The sequence below is a fragment of the Serinus canaria genome, chromosome 1A (genome assembly GCF_022539315.1).
Source record: "Serinus canaria isolate serCan28SL12 chromosome 1A, serCan2020, whole genome shotgun sequence".
NCBI lineage: Eukaryota > Metazoa > Chordata > Aves > Passeriformes > Fringillidae > Serinus > Serinus canaria.
Genome location: NC_066314.1, coordinates 32316223 through 32339083, shown reverse-complemented (window position 1 = coordinate 32339083; position 22861 = coordinate 32316223). Strand labels below are relative to the sequence as shown.

The window sequence follows — 22861 nt, the reverse complement described above, 5'->3', positions numbered from 1 at the left end:
ACTACAGGTTCTCAGCTGTACTTCACAGCTGTTGAAACCTCTCCCACAGAATGCAAATAAATATTTTATCAAAAATAAACAAGGAAAAAGGCCTAAAGCAGATTTGTGTGCAGCGGGAGCCCATGCTCAAGGAAAGAGAAGTGTCAACGTAAACTATCACCTTATGCTGCTTGTTGTTTCAGGAAGATTCATAGCCTTGAAATTTGCCTCTAAAAGTAACATTCTGAGTAACTCTGTATGTATGAAACCACTTCTATCAGGAGCCAGAGCTCACCGGGATGTATCAAAGCACATCTAAAATCTCCAGTCTAGAAAAACTTCACAATACAGACAGCTAACAGAGACACTAAGTAAATCTGAAGAGTATTTCATCCAGCATCTTTTTAAAAGGTTCATTAGCTGTCCCATCTCCACCACTCTATGAAAACATGTATCCTGAATGGGGTTATTGTCTTTACCTATATATGAACAATATGGAAACCCCAAACCAGGGGGATTTTTAGGACTGTGGCATTGATAGTTACACCCCAATCACATCCCCTTGTCTTTTTGTGAGTGTAAGTACATGAATGTCATTATCCAGATAAGGTCATTACCTGGGATAATAGCAGACTACTGTTGGAGCAGGGGTCTTTGAGAATTACAAGCCAGGAAATCTCCTTGAAAACAGCAATCCCATAAATCTACCAAAATGTACCTGAGACCTTATTAATAACAGCTACTGAAACTCATCTCAAACACAGAGGCAGTGAGCATTGTATGCTTGATACACACACTGCTAGTACAATGGGAAACTGATCTTTATTTATTTCCATGTATTGCTCCACGTTTCAGTGGATCTCTGGCGTGCATGCTTTGTAAATGCCTAAAATTAGGCAACAGATCAACAACGTTTTAGCTACAAGTGACAGTTCTAACACGGTAAATTGAAATGAAATTTCTTGATTTTTAATTTTTTAAAAAATCCAAAATTTTGCTGTCAGGCAACTAGAATCTAGCATTCACTCATGATCACCCATCTGTGCTTCTGTTGAGAGCCCCCCTCCCTGGAGTAAACACACGACGTTTGTTGGCCACCCAGTTCTGAAAAGATTTTGATATTGAAGCAGGATCCAGAAAATATAGCTGCAGAGCTGATGCCCTCCCCTTGGAATAGGCATGGTTGCAAATTTAGACAACACCCTACCGCAGACAAAGGCAGGGCGGGAGGAGGGGTCTCCGGCAGGTCAAGAGGTAGCAGGTTTATCAGGAAAGGTCTGGGCAGGCTGCGAGCAGACTTCGGGGAGGGACTGGCAGAAAGCTGAGTCGCCGAGCCCGGGGGAGAGGAGAGGGAGGGAGAAAGGCACTGGGGACAGACAACACAAAAGCGCTGCGAGGCGGCGACGCCGGGCGGGAGGAGCAAGGAAAGGACCAGGAGATCTGGAGAGCGGAGCCGGGATCCGCGGGCCGGGCGGGACACGAGCAGGAGGAGTCCCCCGGGGCAGGGGCAGTGCGCTGCCTCCCCGCAGGGCCCCGGCCACCCCCGGCCCTCCCAGGGACCCGCCCCGCTCCCCTCCGGGCCCGCTCCGCACCCGCCGCGGTGCCTCGGCCGCTCCCCAGCCCGCGGCCACCCCGCAGGCCCCGCTCCCCGCTCCAGGCCGCCGCAGCCCGGCGGGAGCCCCGCGCTCCGGACATGCCGCCGGTCCCAGGCCGCGACCGCGGCGCCCCGCGCCGGACGGGCCCTGGCGGGGCTGCTGCAGCGGCGGCCGGAGAGGCGCATCTGCTTCGGGCCGGGGCCGCCCCCGGGCGCTGCCCCCCGCCCCGCCGCGCCTACCCGCGGCCCTCATCGCCCGCCGCCCGCCTCCTCCTCTCCGAGCCGACCCCGAGGCCCCGGCAGCTCCCTCCGCCCCGCTAAGCCGCTTATGGGGCGGCAGCCGTAGCCGCAGCCTCGCCCGGCCGGAGCGGGTACCTGGCTCCAAGGTGCATAGCAGGCGCGGCGCCGTCCGGGAGATGCAGCTGCGCTTCTTGAGCACATTGCTGAGGATGGTGCCCACACCGCCGCCCGAGCTTTGCCGCTTCAGGCATCGCCCCCCGCGCCGCAGCGAGCCCGTGAGCCTGTCCTGCCGCATGGTGCCCGGGGCTCGCCCTAGGGCAGCGGGCTGCGGGGCATGGCGTGCGGGGACCCGCACTGCAGACAGCCAAGTCCGAGTGCCGGAGAGAAGAGGGAGGACAAGGAGAGGAGAAAGACAAAACGGGAAAGGAGAAAAAAAAAAAAAAAAGCTGTTCCCGCCCACAATCCTAGCATCACTGCCTGAATAAACCAGCAGCCTTTCCTCCTCCTCCTCCTCCTCCAGCACCACCTGGAATGCAGCGGGCGAGGGGAGCAGCAGCTCTGGTTAGAAATAAAGAGAGCCCCGGCGGCAGTGGTGGGGCTGAGCTGTGCCAAAGGGCCACAGGAGAGCTGCACAATCCCCGGGCTGCACGGAGACCACCCGACACGGGCAATGCGGACACGGCGCGCTGGACGCCTGTTAACCGGCGGCAACACTGACATTTCTCCCGAGAATGAAACGAGCTAAATATCCGCCAAAGGGTCCTCTCACATGGTACTCGGGCCTATAGCTGGACACTTATAGATAATCCTGCTGCCTTTTTCAAAAAGCTGTCCTGGGAAGGAGGAGTCTGACCAGCACTATCAGACCACGGAGCAGGGGGACAGCAAAGAGTTTAACAACATGTCAGTGCCAGGGCAGGCTGGGGTTCTGCTCAGCGACAGCCCCAGCAGCAGCACAAGCAAGCATGCTGCACAGTATCTGTTCTTCATTCACCAGCAAAGAGACCCTGAACATCCTCTGCACGAACAGCAACAATCCTCAGCTAAAATAACAGCCTTTCCCATGAATCGACATTGCAACTGCACTTACAAGTAACATGCCAGGCACTAAGTAGTTAAAAGAAGCTATTCAAAAGCACTTTATTAGATGCATTTTCCAGTGCTATTTGGCCTAAGAGCATCTTAAAAAGGTTTCAGAGATTCTCAAACTAGTGGTTTGATTGACAAAAAGGAAAAGCATTTGAAATAATGGTAGCTTTTATAGCCTAAACCACTCAGCATTTTTGTGGAAGGAGAGCAGATTTATCACACCACATTAGTCAGGCTCAAAGGCCAAGCTACCAGAAGTTTCAGTCTACCTGCCAACAACTGTAGCTTTGAAACATTTTTCTCCTTTATTAAAAAGTTGTGTTCCTCAGTCACATTATGAAGAGAGAAAACTGGCAACGGATAAGCAGTAAAGCTAATTATATAAAATACACACAATATAAAACACAGAACCAAGCCTCTTTTCAAAATCAGCTATAACTATTTTTAGAAGTCACTGTTAAGCTTTCAGAGAAGTGTGATTTTGATCATGCCTCTTTAAATATCTACTTGGCTTTTGGAGAAAAGTCACTACATTTGAGCTGTTAGCTTGCACTCTGAATAGATAATTAAGTCTGTGTGTCGGTGGTTCTTTTTTTAACAAAGGTGACACTTCCCTGCTGATGTAGATGATGCAAATCACTTTATTTCAGTGCCAGCTGGAGATGATGATTTAGTGGTTAAAGCATCAAATTTGAAATCAATTAGTCTCCCTAGGTGTACAGATTGTACCAATGGGACTATAACAGCAATATTTAAATACAGAAATAGCCGTATTATCTCTTTAGTGTAATTCTCCTCTTGCTTGAGCACCTTTTGCAAATAGCACCACATCGTTCTTGGATCATTTCAAGACTGACTAATCCAACACCACACGCTGTTGCCCAAAGTCTTAGAAGCCATAACCAAAGTCTCAGAAACCACTCATTATCCAGACAGTGAGAATCAGTCATCACACTAAATTGTGTCACCTCCAATTTTTAAACAATTAGAAATCAGGTCTAAAAAAGATATCAATATTTAGCTGATGAAGATAACCAGCTCTCAAAATGAGAATTCAGTATTCCCATCATTGCTATTTCTCCTACTTGTCTTCTTGTCTCTACAAGAAAACTGGAAACAACCAGGACAATCATACTGTGATTGGGCACACAGATAGTTCCAAGCACACCTTAATGGTGTGCTTGGAACTATCTGTGTGCCCGCACGCCAGCCAATTAATACAATGTTATTCTGACGGAAAAAGTACAAAAATTGAACTTCAGGAGACAAAAGGAAGAAGCCAAGCCATACTAATAGGTTTGATGACTCACTGGATCATTAGTACAAATGGATTTCAGATGCAGGGATAAGCCTCCCATTAAGCATACATATACATATCTTCAGAGCTAGAACCTAGCCTCTAGAAAAGTGGATGGCACAGGGTTTTAATCACTGATCAGGCAAAGCCTCTAATCTGCCTGTGGCAGGACATGTCCACCATCATGAATCTAGTTTGATCCACAAGTGCATGGAAATCTGGTCATGTCTACAAGCCCTCATTTGCATTTACTGACAATACAGATAACATTCAGAAATTATTTTGAGGGGAAAAAAAATCAAAACATTTGGCTTGGCAAGATATTTCATCTCCAGTATTTTGCAATAGTCAACATGAGACTTTGCTTTTTTTCCTCCCTCATGTATTCCTTCCAACACAACAGATTCACTTACTGAAAAACCTTACTTCCTCATTTGGTAACTCTTTACAATCTTACTATCATCTGCCACACATGCTGTTTTAAGGCTGGAATTAAGAATACTATGTGTAGTCTTGTTTTTTTGTTGCAATCAAACTTAGGATGGTCAGTCCCAAGGTCAATGCCAGGTTTTAACCAACTCCATTTACCTTAAACCTCTCCATCTTTAGCCCACTTGTGTCTGCACTGAGACAATGAGGTAAAACACAGGCTGCCAGAAAGGGACAATGAGTACAAACAGATGGGGCAGCATCAGGAACAGAAGGACAGGCAGCAGAAATGGGGCCACAGAGCAATCTACTTTTAAAGAATCTATTTGTTTGCATGGAGTTTCAACTGCCCAGTTAGGGCACAATTCATCTCTTCTCTTCTGATGTGTGCTAAGAAGACTGAATGTAATTAAAAGACTAAAAATGGTAAGATATCTTCAGCCGGGTCACTGTATTTCATTAACTCCACATCCTCCCCTTTATTTCACAGAAAAGTGTAGAGACCTCTCTTAATTCTGATTTGCATCACAACATTCCAGTAAAACAGTCAAAGTCTGGGAAGAAAGCTTATTTGCCACAATTCTCAACACCAATGTCAGCAAAAATACTTAAAATGACATGTACCCATGAAAAATAGAGTAAATATATGATAATACTGTAATATGATTCGTCCAAGAGGATTTTGGAAATTACACTGAAACAGCAGCACTACAGCAGCTGATGATACAGCAAATATCAGACAGAAATATATATCAATAGGATGAGGGGGAAAAATGTATTGCAACCACAAGGGAAAACCTGTTATTTTGACCAAATCATAGGATGACCATCTGCTAAGCCCCAGAGCTCAATATACTACTTTAAAGAGCCCGAAAAATGTATCCAGAAGATGTAACCCTATTACCACAGGGTTTCAAATAGCTCTACAGAAGTTAGCAAATAAACCAACATATGTTTTGATGTGTATTGTAGTTCACCATGAGGCTCAAAAGAAAAAAAGATTTCTCTTTCAAATGACAGTATACAAGAGAAAACAAATGGAATTAAATATGTCCACATTAGAGACAAGAAAAGGTAAGCCAGTCTGAGATTCTCCCAGACGGCAAAACTATTTTAAATACATTTAGCCCATTAAACCATCTCCACCACTGGGGCACAAAATTCCTATCCTACCCAGTTCTATGCATGTTCTATTATTAAACATCCCCTCTGAAAAAAACAGCCCTGCCTCCTTCTGCTTGATCCTAAAAGCCTAAAAACAAGCACAACCCACCTGGAGTTTCACACTCCTCCAACACACAAGATGGAGCCACCTCTGACAGCTTGAAAAGAGGTCTCTGGCTTGTTGGGTCCTTGACACCACAGGGGCACAGATTCTACAGCATGAACACAAAAGTTCCCTTGAGGTGGCAGAGCCCAGCACCCCTCCCACCTCAGCCTGCAAGGGGAGCATCCCCTCCTGCACAGCCCATATTGCTCTGTCCACAGCCCCTGGTACTGATGTGCTACCTGAGAGCGCAGGGAGTGCACGCTGTGATCCACCAGCTACCTGCAACTACCATGGGGACCACCAAGCACAGAGCCTGTGGCACTGTTTTGTGTATCTGTTTGCATCACTAGCAAGGGAGCCTATGGAGAGATTTGTGGAATGCAGAAGGAGAAACATCATTATGGACTAGCAGATTCAGTTCTGCCGTCAAGCTGGTTTCTGTTGCCAGACGAGTAATCCAGGGTTGTCTTTACTGCACAAAGGATGGTTCCAGAAAAAATACAAAAACAAATCTTTGCTGCTAGATTTGTGCCCAGAGAAGGTTAACTCTACACACTTGATGAAAGCAGGAAAAATGGCTCAGGAAAATGGTGCAGTGTGTTCACCCACACTGTCTCATCAAAACAGCTATAATATTTTAAACCTTTTCATTGCATTAGTCATCATTTCCATGACTTTGTACACAAATGTCACAAAAGAGGTCAAGACCTCACTGTGTCCTATAGCAGCTATCACAGACAAAAGCTGCAGAGCCAATCCTTGTCCACAAAGGTATTCAGCACAGATATAAACTACACAATGGACAGGAAATAACATCTATGATTTCCAGGAACAGAGAACAAAAATTTATATAATTTAGTCTAAGGAAGCATGCAGCTAGTCAAATGTTTCCTCTTCCTTTAGACTTCAGGCACATAACCTTATTATTTATTTCCCCCTTCCAAAACTGAGAGCATGGTAATTACACTTTAATGCAGCCTTCTTTTTAAGGAAGCCCTAAAACAGCACACTTGTTCTTGGTGAGTTTATGACAGAGGAGCTAGGGAATTCTCTAGTTTATAGGTAAGATATCTGAAAAAGAATTTTGCTTGCATGTTGTTTAGCCATATCTATTGAGAACTAATCTAGAAACAATAATTTAAATAGTACTGCTTAGTATGGTATATATCTTTCAACAAGAAATGAATCTCCAAGTCTGTAACTCATGTAAGATGCTCACAACTGCATATCCACTAGATGATCCTTGAGCCTGATCACAATCAGGATTCAGCCACGAGAACTTCAGACTCAAGATTCTTTGTTATGACCTTTAGTTGTGGCATTTGGGGGTTTTTTACCTAATGCTCCCTTTTCCTCCCACACACATTATCCACTCCTCCCTCCTGTACTACACACTTGCATATACTAGGACAGGACTGATGAGAGCAGAGAAGAAGGTCCCCTCAATAGAGCTAGCATCCCCTGCCCATAAGTGCAGGTTATAACTTATTCTTTGGGAATGATGGACAGTTATATCTAGCAAACGTACTTTCAAGGTGAATAATGTTCATAGTCATATTGCTTCTTGAAATTTTTGACAGATACACCCTGAGAAGTATGCCAGAGTTTTCCAGCATTAGTGAAAGCACTTGAAAATATAATACATCTGCAAATCAATTGTGAAAGCAGTTTACAGCACAATGGCATGGAGCTGCAATGACCAGTTTCCCATCTAGGGAGGCACCACATTCCTAGGCAGTGAATCAGTGCAGGTAAAGCTGACTCCACTCCCTCAATCCCTTGGTTCTTCTAGAGTAGCACAAGATGCTTATGCAATTGGATCATGTTGGTGAGTATATGAAAGCCTTCAAAAGCATTGCAGGTTACTAAAACAGATATACAGATGTGCCTGTAATCCCCCTGAACCTAATCATAACCTCTTTCCATTTGTAAATACATAACTGCAAATGAATGAGGGACATGCAGAAAGACTTAACATCTGTATAGTACCAGAGCTACAGGCAGCAACAGCAGAACTGCATAAACCCATCTCCCAGATCTGTACTTGATCCAGTAGAGCAAAAACTCCTGTTTTCCCTGAGTTCTTCAAAAAACCCCTCAACAGTAAGCTGAAAGATTTTCTTAAACCTGTCTACAACACAATCACATCAAGTTAACACTGAATATGTTAATATTCAAAGGCTTTACTTCACAAATTATTACCTCTTCTATGTCACCATCTCTCACTACCACACCATTAATAAGCTTGCATTCTGTAGTGCCTGGAATTCCTAGATCAAACTAGTTTTGAGAACAGAAGAATTTAAATTTGCTGATAATTCAGCAATCCTGAGCACACAAGTGACAGCAACTAATGCCAATGGGCTGGGTACAAAGGGTGGCTTATTTCACTTCCAGGCCCATCACTGGGATTGGACTGTTTCCAGAGCTTAAAAGGAGAGAATTGAAAGAATTCCAAACAAGTAGAAACTGACTCATGTTTTTTTAAACATCATGCAGCACAGATCACAGGCACCTCAAATATTTCAGAAAAAAACCCTAAAACCTTACTGACATTACAAAACGGATGTGATGTGGAAGCTTTTAACATATGGTTCAATAGCTACACTGAAAGAACAAGGCAGAGATTTAACTCAGAACTGTCTATGTGGGAAACAAAAAGGAGCTTAGACTAATTTTGCTTGATCACAAGACAGCAGTTATTTCACCTTATTATGGTGGACAACAAACTTACACAACTGAGTATGCCTGATACACTATTAATGCTATCTGTATTCAATGCAGTGCCTGTAAATCCTGATTCTGGGCTCCAGCACTGTTGCTACAGGTACTGCACAAGTACAGCAAAAGCTCAGGAAAAAAGAGAGAAAACACATTAGCAAACACATTAGCAGACAGAGAAGTACAGGTCAGCAGCCAGATGGTATACTATATTCTTAACATAAGAGCTGGTATTGTTTCTATGGCCTTCATGGCAGAGATGAGTTCCAAGGGATGCACCACGAACACATAAGGTCAATGAGAGTGCTAAGAGATCAGGTTTTAATTATCAACATGTTCAATATGGTGAAACATCTAGAAGAAAATGTCAGCATGAGGGGAAATTGAAAATGTGCTTGTTTTAAAACACATGTAGGATGGAGGTAGGAGGCAGGAGCCAAGCTCGTATACTAAGTAAGAAATTATAAGGATGGGACAACAGAGAAAAAAGTAGGTTGTGAAGAGTTTTGGATATGAAAGCAACAAGAGGAAGACAGACTAGATCTACAATGACCATGAGGAAAGCACACACACTAGAATTCATGAAAACATATGTACAAACACTGAAACAGGTGATTAATCCAATGCTGAAGTCCACTTTGTGTTTAATTATTTGTTCATATATTTGTTGTCTTCCAAAAGGAGGGAAGTACACCCAACAAAAAAGGAGCTTGCAGAAGCTTCCAAATGCTATGTTCCTCATGCTTCTAACAAGCTCTTAATCAGAGAAAAATTATAGATAAGTGGGTAGATATTTCCATGTTGTAAAACTGGCTGTGTGTCTGTATATCAACAACAGCATCTAGGTTTCTTATTATATTTTTTTTAATTTGGTTCAAATGCGTAAATCAACTCTGAAGTTATAATTGCCACTTGAGGAATATTGATGAAGAAAATAAAAGAAGGGGGAAAATCAATTTATTTTACTTATTGCCTTCAAGTGCCAACTATAGCAGTAAAGCTATAGTAGATAGTTGTATCTTGTGAGCAAGCTTTTAAAAAATGTGTCATGCAAGCACTGTTAAATAACAATATATTTTAACTGCTGCAGTAAACAGCAGCATAAAGTCTGGAGTTAACAACTGGACTAAAAGTCATAGCAATGCTTACATGGTTGATAAAATATAGAGAGAACACCTTTTAATTAAATACAAAGTAATGAATGGAAGTGAGGTTTCAGAGAGCAAATGACCTTCTTTTTGTCAGAGAAATTGTATCTACAAAAGAAATTCCAAACATTATTTTGGTAAGGCAAATATTAAGAAGAAAAATTGTTGAAGAGGCCTACATAATAAAAAATTATTGCTAAAAAGTATGATTGTAAAAGTTAAGAAATGTTTCCTAACCTTGCTAAACAATATGAAGCAAATGCATACCTTGGCCAGTAGCCACACTCCAGAATCCTGCTTAAATGCTACAAGGTAATTAAAAAAAAAAAAGTCATCAACTCAGCAGAAAAACTAAAGCAATACATGAAAAATAGAATTCTGACAGGTATGATTTGTAGTTATGCTTAAGATAATATTGCAGAAAAATGGAGGTCATAGCTGGTCTCAGATCTAAAACTGAACTTCTTTTCCTTTATTAGAACATGATTATTTGCTTAGCACCTAGCATACAAATTGAATTTTATAGTGTAAATCACCAGCTTCATTGATCTGAACTGGTATTTCAGAAACAGCAGGATTTTTATCTGCCCAACATAATGAAAAAAAGCAAAATGATCCTATATCCCCAAGACAAGATTTATCCACAAATAGAACACTTGGAAAGATTCTAGATTAAAAACTAATTGCCAAAGTTAAAAAAAAATTATTAATGGTGAAATCTCTTTCCTTTGGGCCAGGAGTTATTATAGAAATGGACCACATTTATACATCAAAGTTTTTATACATTGACTCATAGTTCTTTGCAGTAATGCTAAGGACATGCAGCAAAGACTAGGTTCAGCCCATGGAAGGCTTTCATTCGACATGGAGCAAAGAGCCAGGCTGTCCTGCACTGCCCAAGGGTAAGAGTCCAGCTTCCAGCATGGATCCTCTCTCCCAGTACACATGGCCTCCACAGGAACAGGAGCATGACCCTCTCTGGAGTTGGAGAGAGGAATGGTGCTGACTCCTGCAGAAGCTCATAAAAGCACCATAGGGCTCTTGGAACCACAAACCTTGATCAGTCAATGGCAAGGCCTGCACCACCACTCCAGTTTTTTGATCATGTTTGCATTGGCTCCCATTTGTAGATGCCACTAGTTCCAAAAAGAAAGATTTTCATGAAGCTATTGCAACCCCAGGTCCTCCAGACCACCTAATTCTCTTCATCGCCCAAGCGGGCTGTAGCTTCACAGAGCATACTCTCCAAGTGTTGGAAAGAAAGCAGCTAGCAAAGCAAAGGAACCTCAAACCACCACCTCCACTTTCTGAAAAATATACACACGTTAGTCATTGAAGCAAGTTTGACACAGAGTTTCTTTAATGAAGTTTGTGAGATGAAGAGGAGAAAATAGTTTTCAGTTCCAACAACATTACTACTCAAAGATTGCAGACTCAACAGCTAAATGACAAAACTTCACTTCATAACTTAGTCTTACAGGGTAAGTTTATTGAATTGGATTAATCAAAGGCTCATTTAGTACTGAAGCCTAGAGCCATTAAAATTGATTTTGAGCATGTTCACCACCACACAAGCATGAGTTTTTGGCTAACAGCAAAGCTCTGACTATTTACTTACTACTGCATAGCTCAGGACAACTCACATCATTTCTTTAAACATGTGCTTCTTCTGCCAGCCTTCAAGTAGTCTTGTCTCATTAAGTCTGTTTTTTAAAGAGTCTCATACCACCTATTTGTCCAGTGATATCTAGTTTGTCCAGCTCAATAGGTACCTGATTTCTAGACCTCTCCAGATATTACTATAAACATCAGTAATATTTAGCTCTTCAGGTTAATATACATTTAAAAAAATACCTATACAGTGATTACCTCCCCACTCTGACTTCCTTTAGTTTCACCATATAATTATTTTTCCTTCAGGATCTAAGGTCCAATAGCTATTTCTGCCAATGACCATTGGATAAGACTAGAAATTAGTAATAACATATTGGGAAAAAAAACCCCAAAACCCAAACAAGAACAAAAAACTGTTCATGGTCTGTATTTGGCCATATGTATTATATGGGTGGCAAAAAAATCATGTTGATCAGAACCAGGTTCTGTGATTTTAGGAAGTTACCAATAATTTATAGGGAACTAAATTTAGAAGCTGTTTCACTGCTGATAAAACATAGCAAGAAGGCTCCAAATTTTACTAAGAAAAAGATAAATGATAGGCTTGTAAGTAAGATGGTCTAATGTGAAGATGGAACACAGACTTGACTTCTTTGGCAAATTTCAAGGGTATGTGAGGAGCACTATTTACTGCTCAGTAAATCAGATTCAGGTTATTAAAAGCTTCAAGGAGAAAAACATTTTAAAAATCTGATATTCACGTTTAACTCTTCCTTCAGAGCTGCTCCAGTGCAGAATTATAAGCAGGACTATTGATCCAAACAAAGTGCCACAGCCCACTTTTCTATCATCTTGTTTTTAAACACCAAGCTATCTCAAAGCTGCAGAAACATAGCTGCTGGCACTGTCTGATGCTCTATAAATCAGTCTATTCCTAGCACTAATTGTCCCAAGCAGCTGTTATCCTCCATTTGATCTTCAGTATCCAGGAAATCTTTTCTTCAAAGGCTGATGTGACCAAAGAATGTTTAGCATGTACCACTTGGAGATAAAATGCATCTGTGTTACTTAAAGGCCATAGACCCTGTTGGGTATTTTCACTGAAACCCCATTAACCCTCCTATAAGTTCACAGTGTTTGGGGTTGGTTTTTTTTGGCGTTTTTTTTTAGAAAAGAGCTTTTCAGTAGAAAAAAGAACAGCATAGTTTCTTTTACAGAACTGTAAGCCCCAGCAGAATAAAAGAAAAGCAGTGCTCAGCTAGACAAGTGTGAAAGACTATGCATACAATCTAAGAGAACTTTTTCTCTCAGGCTGCTTCCACATCCAAAAGCTTGTCAGAAAAAGATTAAAGACTGAAATGATATGATATTACAGTTATGCAGCTCACACAGCCACCCCTGCTGTGAGCTTATACACACAAACCCTTACATCTTGATTGTCCAACATTTGCCACAGATGCTGTGGCTCTCACTACCTGCAGGTATCAGAGCAGATCTACCATCAGTTCAGAACTGTAAAGATTTGTGAAATATGAATGTGCTCGGGTGCATTTCTCACACATCACTGCTTCCCATGTGGCCTTTGGCACCATGGGTTGTGGAGCAGCCTCCTTGCAAATTGCCAGTTAGTGCAATGAACTCCTAGGTTATAGCCTGGATGCTGATAACGCCTCAGCAGCAAAGCACACAAACACTTTAGCACACAGACATGCAGGCTGAGCCCTTTGCTCAGCTGGGCCCTCACCCCAGTCCTGCCCCCAGGGCCAACACTGCCCCAGGGCAGACCTGGGCTGCAGCAGGATGAGCTGTTTCACACTCTTCCTGAACCTAAGTGGAAATTGCCACTTCATCTCATTTAATCACAATAATCCCTGGGTGACCCAATAAAAGCGTTTTTCAGGGAACTATTAGACTAACAAAGCTTTACTGCTGATCAGGTATCCATCTGAATAGCTGGGAATAAGCAGAGGGAACAGCAGCGGCTGCCAGTTATATCTGCTGTCATGACTGACTGACAGGGACTGTAGACAGAGAACAGGCTGTTCTGACTTCGTTGTCTCCAAACAGCAGCACCCTTCCTCCAGCATGCCTCCTCAATTTGAGCTAATCAAATCTCACCTTCCAAAGTCACTGCAGTACAGAGAAATAAGAGATCACTGGTTTGAGAACCACTTCTTGCAGACAAATTAGTATAGAAATACTACAAGTATTGCTTGATAAGCAATCCAAAAAGCTCCACAAATAATCTGTTGCATTAATCCCTATTTCTAATACTAAGGAAGTATTTTATATAACAAGCACTCTCTAATACATCAACTTCTCATGGCACAGCTGTCATGAAAAGTGTAATTCAGTGGAGTCAAAATTGTCCATGCATTACAAAGCTAATCCTCTGAGGTTAGCTGTGACTTTGCAACAGCAACAGGATTACTGTTATACAGAAAAATATGGAGAAGCAGTTAAGCAGTCAGCCTCCAAGTTGCATGCATACCCAAAGTAAACACAACCTCTGGTATAGCACTAACTCAACCAATTTCATTGTTGTCATAGCTGCTAGCACACTGACAACATCCTCCATGAAATGCTGCAGGACAGTGATCTATACATCCCTATACCAAACAATCTGCATTTTCTGTTGCAATCCAGGCCTAGATTAAGCAGCCAGATTATTGCTTACAGATTTACTGAATTTACTGTTCAGTTCCATGATAAACAATGAAATATTTATTCTGCAAAATATTTTTCTATGTTGTAACCACACCCAGCCGTTACTATCCCATCAAGTTTCTACATCATTAAAAAAATACTGCTGAACTATTTATTAGGGAGGAAGGGAGGGAGGAAAGAAAGAGAACTATTTATAGTTAGTCAGTGGCACACCTACACAACACACTTCAGACAGGCCAATTTAGCCCCACTACACCTTCACCCCAGATGTCTGCCATCTCCCAGGGCAAGCATTCAAAGTGAGCTGAGATGGAAGGCTGCAGGAGCACGGCTATTTATTTCACAGGGCCCACAGTTTATACAGAAGTGGGACAGCACAGCTGGTTGACCAGGGTCTCCCAGGTCTCGCCACACTGCTGTGGGTGAAGTGTATGTCTCAGAGCAGCCACCTTGTTTCTGTGTGATGCACATTTGGGGCCAAGTTTGATGATCAACAGGCAGAAGTGAACAGGCAACTGAAGGCTCTCTCTTCTCAGAGACGTGCCCTGAGGTCAGCTGCTCATTTTGCTCAGCTTCCACCTAGCCCTGAATGCCTGGCATCTCCCTTTCTAAGGAAAGTCTCACCCCTGTAGACATAGCAGCTCACTGAACTGGAAAATGACTGGCAGCAGTGAGCCAGAAGGCAGCACCTGCCTCAAGGACAGAATGATCTCTTAGTCAGTAGGCTCCACACTGTCCCCAGGAATTTACCAGCAGCAGAGACCCCAGCTCTGAAAGCAGCCAATTCCCTAATAACAGTAGCAGTAGAATGACACTTAAAAGAAAAAAGTGCCAGTCAGGTGTAGTCTTATCCCCTGTGCTGATACTGAGCACAGCCCAGAGTCACCTGAAATAGTCTCCCAGGGCTTTTAACAAAGGCAATCTTACCTCTGTCTCCTGACACTAGTCGAAGCAGCCACCAAGAGAGTTTGCTTAGGTAAATCCTGAAGAATATAGCTGAAGGAGTCCATAATAAAAGCCATTGTCAAGAATTGCTCTAATTTTAGCCAATTATGAGATGGTATTTGTTATGAGGAAGCTGGGAAATCCTTTTAGTAGACATAAGACACTTCAGTGGTGAGAGTTAGGTACAAAGTAGTTAGGAAAGTATGAGACACAGAAAAGTATTCATATAATGTTACCCTACAGACTCAGAAGGAAAACATATGGTTTAGGAATGCATGTGGGCTCCTCAGCTCCCTGACCAGCCTGGCAATCCCAGTGCTGAGCAGCCAGGGAGTGAGCTGCAGAATGTTCCCAGGAGGATCTCTGTAATACAGTTGGTTGAAAACACTTACACGGAAAGGTCTGACATAAAATATCAGTTTGTGGAAAGCAAAGTCCTTCACAGCAAAATGTCATCTTTGACTAAAATAGACTTCCAAATGCTAAAAGCGTGATTTTCACTCTTTTTAGGATTAAACATCTTATCATCTTACTTGAAAATAGTTCGTTACATAATATGAAATGAAAAAGGCATCTGAACAAAGCATTTTAGTTTGAAATGCAAACTTTCAGAAATTTGCTTCATAAGCAATTGACTCTTGTGAGTGGGTGTTTTATTTCATGCTGGAACAAGATATTTTAGTTGCTGTATCCTTAAAGAAGAATTTCCCTCAAAAGTGAGGATTCCATGTTCTGTAACACAAGCACTTAGTTCTTGCCACCTTTTGAATCTGATATTCTGCATTAACACAGATGACAACTTCTCAGTTGATATATGACCAACTTAGACAGCAAATCTGACCTCTTTCTTTCAAGGAAAAAAGAAAGAAAAAAATTATCCTTTTAATACCAGAAAAGTAAAGAAACTTTACTTCACCTTAGGAGTTAAGAAACTGAAATTAGCCTCAAAGTGGCCTCTGAGAGGTATCAAATCTGCACAATCACAGAATTTACCAGGTTTGTAAGGAAACTGACTGTGCAGTTTGCCAATTTAGAATTGATATTACAACTTTGTTTTCACAAAGCAAGAGAAGATGGCAGTCAGTTTAAGTACTTTTAATTAGCCCGAGAAGGGCTTCTGTTGACTCACACACCAGTCAGCATTCTGGGGCTGGCGCAGATCATCCTGAGGATGGTGGCTGGAGACAGTGCCATGGGGTGGTCTCTCGCCCTGGGGCTTACCACTGCTACTGAACAGCAAGTGATCAAAGACATCAAAATTCCTTATTTGCAACATCATACTCTGTGTTCACATCCCATCAGCAGCACAATTACACTTTAAATCTTTAAATGGGTACCACGTGTATAGCTCTCTAGAAGAATATCCTATGAGGGATGGAACACAGTGCTACACCAGAACTTGACTGACTTGCTGCTCTGTTAAAGTACTCCCCAAATGCCAGCATCCCAACTGTGCTGCTCAAAGACCAGTTCCAAGATGATATTCTCATTACAAGAAAGTAACCATGGAATTCACTGCCTAAAACTTCCTCAGGATTACTCTGCTAGTGATTAGTTGTCAGTCTGTACTCCACACAGCTGTTATTATGTTTGACAACACTCAAAATCTCTCCTAGTCTAACAGATACTCAAAATACACAATCTAGTTTATATTAGCAAATACTAAACATGACACACACCTACTTATTGAAACATTTATTAATGCCCTGATGCACAGCAATGAAGGCTGCAGAAAATTTGCAGTTCTTCTCCTCCAAGCTTAATGTTAAAAGAAAAGTAATCCTTCTCAGCCCAGGCTCCAATTGCAATTGAGTAAGCTTTCAGATTTTCCAGAATCTCTGCTGGCTGAAGCTGAATGAAGTATGTTAGTCAAATGGCACTTAAAATTATATTCATCACTATAGGTGGCTCTTTTGAAGGGCTCTTCTGTAATATTTTCCAAAATTACACAATTTATTAATAATTCTGGGTAACAGTGAACAAGTCAGTTAAGAGCACACTTAGATCAAAAGCCATTTTGCCTTATGCATGCCCATCCCAAGGGACCAGCAGGTGAACTTCACCATTCAGCTCAAAAGAACTGCTGCCCAGTGACCCAGTGCAGCTGATGGACCAAGCACACAGCAACCACTGAGCCAAGCTCCAGCATCACTAAATACAGGTTACCTCCTTTTCTAACTGCTCCATTACCTCACTCTTGGCAAACCAGCACATGACACAGAATGGATCAGAAAATCCTTGCTAAGCAGTGCCCAGCCCACCTCCACTAAACTGCCACAGCAGCAATATTCACTGAGCAATTCAAGTAAGAAATAAAAAAAATTAAACCAGAGCAATTGGGGTGTTCCAGGTTAAAGCATATTTATACAACTGCAACAGTACATCGAACTACAGGGAAGTGAGTGGGAAGAGACAGATGAGCCACAGGCAAAATGTGATATGCATGAATTATTACATATGTACATAAGTACTTGCCCCATGTTGCAAGACATCTGACACAGAATGAAATCAATCACCAAATCACAGAATACCATGTTGGAAGGGACCTCAAGGGTCATCAATTTTTCTCAACAAAAGCATGGTCTAGACAAAATGGCCCAGCATCCTGTCCAGCCAAATCTTAAATGCATCCAACATAGAGGAATCCACTACTTTCCTGGGGAGATTATTTCAGTGGCTGATTGTTTTCATTATGAAAAATTTTCCTCTCCTCCAAGAACCTTATCAAATTCAATCAAATCAATATTAGCTGTGTCCACACTATATGATGTTAAAGTTGTTATTACACCTTTAACTGAACTAAAAATTGTGAATTTATGTTGAGGGAAGAGGAGGGATAGAGAAAATGGGCAAGTAGATAATTAGTACATACAGGAAAAAGACAAGGAAGAACAGCTGAAGGGGACCAAGGAATACTGGGAAGAAAACTCAAGGACAGGGAGTAGTCTGGGTAGACACTGCAAGATAGACAAGATGCAGTCTTGGATGACATGGGGAAATGGAACAGAGTTGAAAAATTCAATATTTAAAGAGTGGGTCATGTAAGAAAAGCTAATGAAGTATTTGCAGAGGAAAAAAATAAGATGGGACAGGACACAGAGCTACAGTAGGACTGAGAGAAGGGAATGAGGAGACAAAACCCAGAAATTTAATCTAGATGTATGACTACTTTTGCATGTCTAAGTTGGACTTTTTCAGCTACACATGGTAATGGGATCTGGCTCAGTTCTCTCCTAATCATGCAAATAACATCTGGCAACACTTTCCCAGTTTCCTCTGAGTTCCATACCCTGTGAGAAAAGTTGATGCTATAGAGACAGTAACTCGTTCTCAGAAATTGAGTAGACTTCACAGCCCAGCAAACTGTTCAGGATTGGGGGACATGCAGGGGACAAATCTGTGCCCAGATGATGCCAGTTCATGCTGCCTTTCTGTCCAATTAACACCCTGAGGCATAACCGTCTGAATTTCTGGAGCTGGGTTCCAAGACATTCAGTTCAGGAGCTTCTGAATAACTTTGACAACCACGTGGGAATTAGTGAACTCAGTTATAACTAAAAAGCTATTTGCCACTGTTTTCCACCTATTTCGCATAGGGAAACTAATATTTCCTTTGCAAGTAACATTTATTTGACAATCTGATTCTAAACCTTTTCATCCCAGTCTTGCCTGACCACACTTGTAAAGCACTTCCCTTCATGTTTAAAGAAGGTTGATGGCTTTTGTATCCTAATCAAAACCAGAGATACACCTATAGTTCTGCACAAAATAAAATATTCTGTCTCCCTCTACTGGCACTGCATTAAATCAAACCAGAAAAAGGAAAAGAAAAACTAGAAAGCAAATGTTTGTTATCTTAGAAAATTCTATACAGAAGCAATGCTCAAATAACAGAAGATTAATACTTTAACCATACCTTCTAAATAAGTATTAAAAGAAAGAATACTAAGGATCTTTCTGAACACAGCATGAGGCCCATGCCAAATTTAAGTAAAACAAAAGAACACTTTTAAATGCTTAAAAATTAAGTTTCACATTAATACACAAGCTCTTACCTTGTCTACATTAGCACATGCCACTACAGTAAAATTATTTTAATAAAGCCTTTACATGCACCTCAAAGCTCCTACAGACATTTTTATGAAAAGACCATGCTTTATTTACTGTACCTGAACATTTCTGTACCTGTCAGGCTGCATGTTAATGAAAAAATAAGATGGAACATTAGGTTATTTTCACACATCCTTTCCAAAGGCATAATTTCTATTTATTCTTACATGTGGCGTTACATGAAGTTTTACTTTAGAAGAACTACCAAAAAGCACTTCAGTCTATCTTAAGATGACAACTTTGCCAAGTCAAATAAAAAGATTTTACTGTGTGGGGAGAAAAGGCAAAACAATTAAAGAACAACATTTCTTCTCTTTCCCATGCAATCTCTCAGAAACCCCCAAAATACTGTTTCCAGGTACTACTGACATCATTAGGAGTCAATCATAACTAAGGAATAGCATAGCCTGGCCTCTTGACTTTAAATTAAGTGTGAGGGCTTAAATGAAACACTGCCCACATTAATGAAACAAACTATTTACACTAGTACACAGAAAGTACTTACAGCGTTTCTGGGAAACTGCCTGTAAACAAGCTGTGACAATGTCGCAGTTCTTCTGGACTTTTTGTACAAGCCTGTCTTTCTGCTTCAGAAGATGGAGCAACTTTGCTGATTGAACGGAAATTCTGTAATTCAGTTCTCGTTTTATAGTTGTTAATTCATCAACATCTGCCAACAAGCAGAGAAAACAACTTCAGTACGTGCCAGAAGAATTCACAAGCAGCTTATTGTAGCTGACACGCAAAGGCACTTGCCCCACAGACATTTACAAATACAGGCTTTCTATAAATGACAAGTTCTATTGACTGGGGTAATTCCCAGTTATAAACACTTTCAGAATCTGAGCCAAAGTCTTTCATTTTCTTTTAAACAAAAGTACTTCAATTTATTGCAGAGAGTATTAATCTTAACAACTATACTGTTATTAACTCCTAGGAACGTGACAGATACAGACAGAATGTATCAATAAGAGTGCAACCAGGGGGTACATTTTAAATACAGTACCTTCCAGGAGCTGCCTGGACAAGATATACATTTGTAGCAGACAAGGGAACATGTTCTAGAAGCTGCCTGAAGAGCTACCAATGCAACTCCAGAATAAGCTCTAAGTGGGAAATTCTTTCCACTAAGATGCAACTAAATGACTTCTGTCATGGCCTCAGTTATCCCCACCGGCCAGTTGTAGCACCACCAGACCCCTTCAGTTCATCAAAATGTCTCAGCTTAGTTCTAATATTTCTGTTGTGCCCCCATGAGGTGAGCTTCAAGACCAGAAAAGGGAGTTCCGGGGGAGATGTCCTAAGTCTATTCATTTTTCTGAGTCCTCTGGTCTGTTCTCAGACAATCCCCCCACCAGTGAAATCCTGGGTCTCGCCTATCACATGCTGACCTCTTCAGATCCTCCCTGTAACAGCCTGGTACAGCTTGCCACCAGCATCTACACAGCTGCCTGCTCCCTGCAGCTGACTTTTCAAACTATCACTTTCAGTGCAACCCCTGTCCCCTGGCGCTGGAAAGAAAATCAATCCAAAAAATCCATTCTTCAGTAACCTGATCTAATGAGAAAAATATATACCCACCCAGGAAAAGCTTCTATCAGTGGGATGGTAAACAGCTCAGCTCATGTGGCAAAGCTTTTTCAATAATTCCAGATAGCTTAAAGAAAAGGACAAATTAGGCTGAAATGACCATCAACCATGGGCTAGTGAAAAGTATGATTGCAAGAACAGGGGAGCCACTGAAAACACAGTACTGTATTTTATAGCCACTACACTGTTTCAGCACCTGCAGCTCAGATGCAATTCCCAACCACCCGTACCAGGCAAGGTAATTTAAAACTAGATCTATGGATTTGAAAGAAAAAAAAAACACAAAAAAACCCCACAAACAAACAAACAAAACCACCAAAAAACCACCAAACAAACAAAAAAAATCCCACACACAAAAAAAAAAGTTTGCATTTGTACTAATTTATACAGTCACCACTGGAGTTGTCTGGTGAGTTTTACTCTTTTCCACTTGTGCCGCTTAGCCGTGCCTCTAAAAAAAGAGTAACTTGGCAGCAAAACTAATGAGTTGAAACACCACAAAATATATTTCTGAACAAGAAAATTTCCTGTTGAGTCGCAGGTTGCCAAAGGACACACAGAAGAACTTGAGCTACATCCTAGTAACATCAGAAGGCGTGTCATCTCATTAAGAAGCAAACACGGAAGCAGATAGCTGCTTGAATAGCTTTGAAAAACAGGCATATTTAGTCACCTCTTGGATTTTTTCCTCATCAAAAGCAAAAGTGATTAAACATCAGGGGACAAGAGGCCTTTGTTCTCTTTTCCTCTTCATTGGATCAACTTGAAGTTGCACGTCTCAGTCCTTCACAAACATGCACTATTGAGGCTATCTAACTTTCATAACAATTCTTTGGAAATTTCGTTTATATTTTGATTTACTCCAGCATTTACATTTTTCATTACACTCTTTTTTTCTTTTTTTTTTCCCAGAAGACATGCTGACCTCCAAATAAGCTTTACAGTTGTCCAGTTTAGTTTAGGTCCAGTAGAACTAAAAGGCTCTGAGAAAAACTCTTACGATACTGTGTGTGTAGCATCTTTTCTAGATTCAGAAAATAAGGACTGAGCGAAAAAAGAGAAAAAATAAAAAGGAAAGGAAAAAGAAAAGAAAAGAAAAGAAAAGAAAAGAAAAGAAAAGAAAAGAAAAGAAAAGAAAAGAAAAGAAAATTGACGTTTATTCATTAGTGTAAGTGAGGAAAAACACCAAACTCGCAGAATAACAAAAGCTTAGGCAGTCTGTCACAGAAACTAATAGCAGACTACCCTATTTCGGCTCCTAGGGCACCTGAAACAAAAGAGGGGCGAACAGCACGGGAGGCCCTAGCCCAAAGGAACTCTCAGCACGTGGGAAGCTTCTGGGAGCCACGGCCATGCAAAAAGTCTGGAAATGGACATAAGTACACACATAGATAGACACGCTCGCGCAGGCACGGAGGGCATCTTCGGGCAGGACTGCCTTGCACGCAGAGAGGAAAAGCGGCAGGGGCAGGCGGGCGGGGCGGGCTGTACCTTTCAGCCGCAAGTACTTGACCTGGCTTGGCCGCTGCTGCAGCTCCCGGAGGGCGCGGGAGCGGGCGCTGCCCAAGGGGACGGCCGCCTCGGCGGCGCTGTACAGCTCGGTGAGCAGCCCGCTCACCAGCGACGAGGTGCGGCTGAACCGGCCGCTGCCGGGACCCGCCTCGTCCTCGTCCTCCTCCTCCTCCTCGGCCAGGCTGTCGGCGCTGCTGCCCGCCCTGCCGCCCGCGCCGGCCTCCGCCGCATCCATCTTCCGCGCCGCCGCCGCCGCCGGGTTCCGGGCTCAGCGCGTCTCACGGTCACACGCCGGGGAGGGGCGGCCAAGGGAAAGGGAAGCGGGCCGGAGAACCCAGGCGGGAGCGCCGCGCCCGCCTCCGCTCCCTCCCCGCGCACCGTGGTAGAGGCCGGGGCGGGGGCGCTGCACCTGCCGAGGGGCGGGGACCGCGCTCCGCCTCGGGGCGGTGATCCCGGGCCCGGTGACACCGGACGCGGTACCCGTGCACTGTGCGGCTGCTGCGGAGGTCACCGCCGTCCTGCCGGCCGTCCTGCTCCTGCTCTCCCGCTGGAGGGGCGGCCCGGTTTTGCCAGCAATTCAGTACCTGTGCTGTGGCTGGTCCCCGTGACACCGCCTGCAACCCGGAGCGGATGGCGGGGTCCGCACGGCCGCCAGG

The 22861-nt window shown here is 42.7% G+C and overlaps 1 protein-coding gene across 5 annotated transcripts in view; it reads right to left on the bottom strand.

Annotated features, from left to right (window-relative positions):
- TBC1D30 (TBC1 domain family member 30) overlaps positions 1 to 22628 on the bottom strand; it is a 50819-nt gene extending 28191 nt beyond the window's left edge. For 2 of the 5 annotated variants that reach the window (XM_030238145.2, XM_030238147.2), the window contains exon 1: positions 1949 to 2210. In XM_030238145.2, the coding sequence (XP_030094005.1) occupies positions 1949 to 2108 (160 nt within the window). In that variant the 5' untranslated portion in view covers positions 2109 to 2210. Of the gene's footprint in view, positions 1 to 1948; positions 2211 to 19608; positions 19774 to 22184 lie in introns of those variants that run through there. The other 3 variants (XM_018919686.3, XM_050969941.1, XM_009095059.4) reach the window with 3 other exon arrangements.
- Between the last annotated feature and the right edge of the window lie 233 nt (positions 22629 to 22861).